The following is a 2,515-nucleotide window of genomic DNA, read 5'->3' as shown; positions in this document are numbered from 1 at the left end:
TGCCCACCGACTCCAGTTCCTTCTCCAGCAGAGACCTGGGCAGAGCCCCCACGAGCCTTCACAGGTGCCCAGAGGCAGGCTGCGCAGCTTCCATGTAACACAGGAAGCCCTGACCACCCAGCCAACACCCGCCTCTACACGCCCCGTGCAACCTGGACCTTCCTTCCCAACAACCCTGGGCTGCAGAGGAGCCTCTGGGCCCTCTGTCTAGTCCAGGGCAGACTGGGCAGGTCTTCAGTCACTGGGCAGGGGCCGGGGCATGAACAGGATTGTTACTTGGGGCTGGGCTCTGGCAGCGACTAGGGCACTGGGCCTCCGCAAGCAGGAGCTAGAGCCAGGCCATGCTCCTTTGGCCGAGGACGGCCCATGCTGCCGGGGCTCCTGCCGCGAGCTCCAGCCCCGATGCTGGAGGCGAGCCCCCTGGAGAGGACGCACCAGGCAGAGTGCACGGGGTCAGCCTGTGGACAGTCCTGCCGCTACTGCCATGCAACAGGGCCCAGCACCACTCAGACCGTCTGCCATGAGCTCCAGGGCCTTCCCAGACACGTCAGCCTGCCCCCCTATCCCACCCCGCGGACCTCTGCACCTCTCCCTTGGTGGCATCCAGCATCATGATGACGACGTCAGCTGTGCGTGCCACAGCAATCACCTGCCGGCCACGGCCTTTCCCTGGACAGGCAGAAGGGTCATGGTTACATAGTGACATAAGCAGGACCCATGTGACCTCCACCCAGCCCACAGCTCCCCAGACTCCTGTCCTTTACAGACCTGCCATCTGCCACCTCCCAGGCTATGATTTCTTTGGCATTTTTCTTTAATTGAGATACTCTCTTACTTGTGGAGACTTGTTTTAGAGAAAATTCATTATCACCACCTCAGGAGGGGTGACATCCTCCCCCAGGCCCTGTGCTAAGAGCTTCATGAACATTTCCTCATTTAATCCTCAAAACTACCCCATATGATTGGTGTTATCATGCCCATTTTACAGATGAGAAAATTGAGGCTTGGCTTAGAGACACTCAATCAGTTGCCAACAAACACAAAGCCAGTGTGGTGCCAGGACCTGAACCTGTCTGCCCTGGCAGCATGATCACAGGAGACCACCCAGGGGGAGGTGCTTCAGGAGAGGCCAGGCCTCATTAGTACTAGATGATCAAAGAGGTCAGGCACCTCGCCAGTGTCAAAGTTGGGGACCAAAGCTGCAAGGCTTTACGGGTTTCAACTATGCCCTGCCCCCTCTTCTGATAATGAGGGTGACATCCACTCCCCGGCTGCCTCCTGCCTCCAGCTGGCACTTCCCCACGGGTGGCCAGACCACCTCAGGCCCTTCCTATGCTGGCTGATGGCATGAGGACCATCACCACCACTACCCAATTCAAACCGGCAGGACCTCAATGCCATGGTGACAGCAGGGCATGGGAAGGCACTAGGAGAGATGGCACTGGACACCGAGGGAGGAGGCCCCACTGCCGGCCCGAGCGGGCTGCAGACAGGCAACTCCATCCCAGCCTGCCACTCAGCAGCTGCACAGTCGGCGAGGCAGACCCTTTCGCTAGCTGCCCCAGCGCCCCCCTGGCTATGGACAGGAAATGACGGCACTCCCTAAGCCACAGGGCTGTCTGAGCATTAAGTGGGAAAATGGTCAGCAGAGCCCAGAATTTAGCAAGTGCTGAATAGCCAGCAGCTAGTAACCATTGCTGCAAATACTGGATGCAGCCACCTGCCACCAGAAGCCGTAGGCATGTTCCCATCTCAAAAAAGACCCCCAAAACCTGAAAAAAAACCCAACAAAAACCAAACCCCATACAACACAGGTCAAGACTAGGAGCACAGTCTGAGATCACCAGCTGAGAAGTGTCCCTCCCTCCAGGGCAGTGGAGCACAGGGAGGGGAAGTAGGGTTTGAGCCTGTCTGGTGAGCTGTACAACCTTGGCAAGGCATTCCACTGCCTGTTTCCTCGGCTTTCAGATGGGTTTCTCAGGGCTGTAATGGGCCAGACCCCTTAAGTCCAGAGCACTGAGCCATGTGAGGGCTTGTGAGCCCCACCCATCAACCCTCAACAGCCACACCCAACTACAACAGTGAGGCTTCCTGCATCCTGAGTGAGAAGGCGGTTCCTGGGTGCCCCGTTCGCACCTTGTGCTGCGCCTTCAATGATTCCAGGAAGGTCCAAGAGCTGGATGTTGGCTCCTTTGTACTAGGATGCAGAAGAGAGGACGGTAAGGTGAGGATGGGCCACTGGGCAGGGCCTGCCTGAACCCAGGACACCTACACCAGCCTGCGCTAGGGGCTGAACCCCTGGGCCAGCCTCCACGGCGGTGTCTGAGCCTCATCACTTCCTGTGAGCTGAGCCACCTGGAGGAGAGCTCTACTTTACAATCCCACAACACTCATCCCAGATGGTGACAGCTCTTCACAGATAAAGTGCTTCACCGGGCGAGGCTCAGGGCCACAGAACCCAGCTGCACACGGCTCCGAAGCTTCACGGGAAACAGGATCCAGCCACAGCAAGTGA

At 58.1% G+C, this 2,515-nt stretch overlaps 1 protein-coding gene across 1 annotated transcript in view; it reads right to left on the bottom strand.

Moving 5' to 3' along the window:
- Window positions 1-2,515, bottom strand: part of DRG2 (developmentally regulated GTP binding protein 2) — a gene marked incomplete at its 5' end in the record, with an annotated part of 25,243 nt that overhangs the window by 8,713 nt on the left and 14,015 nt on the right. The window contains 3 exons of the mRNA XM_015570622.1: window positions 8-35; window positions 579-669; window positions 2,137-2,197. Of these exons, the coding sequence (XP_015426108.1) occupies window positions 8-35; window positions 579-669; window positions 2,137-2,197 (180 nt within the window). The remainder of the gene's footprint in view (window positions 1-7; window positions 36-578; window positions 670-2,136; window positions 2,198-2,515) is intronic.

Source organism: Myotis davidii, unplaced genomic scaffold (assembly GCF_000327345.1).
Source record: "Myotis davidii unplaced genomic scaffold, ASM32734v1 scaffold207, whole genome shotgun sequence".
Lineage (NCBI taxonomy): Eukaryota > Metazoa > Chordata > Mammalia > Chiroptera > Vespertilionidae > Myotis > Myotis davidii.
The sequence above is the reverse complement of the archived record's forward strand: the minus strand, read 5'-3'. Positions and strand labels throughout refer to the sequence as shown.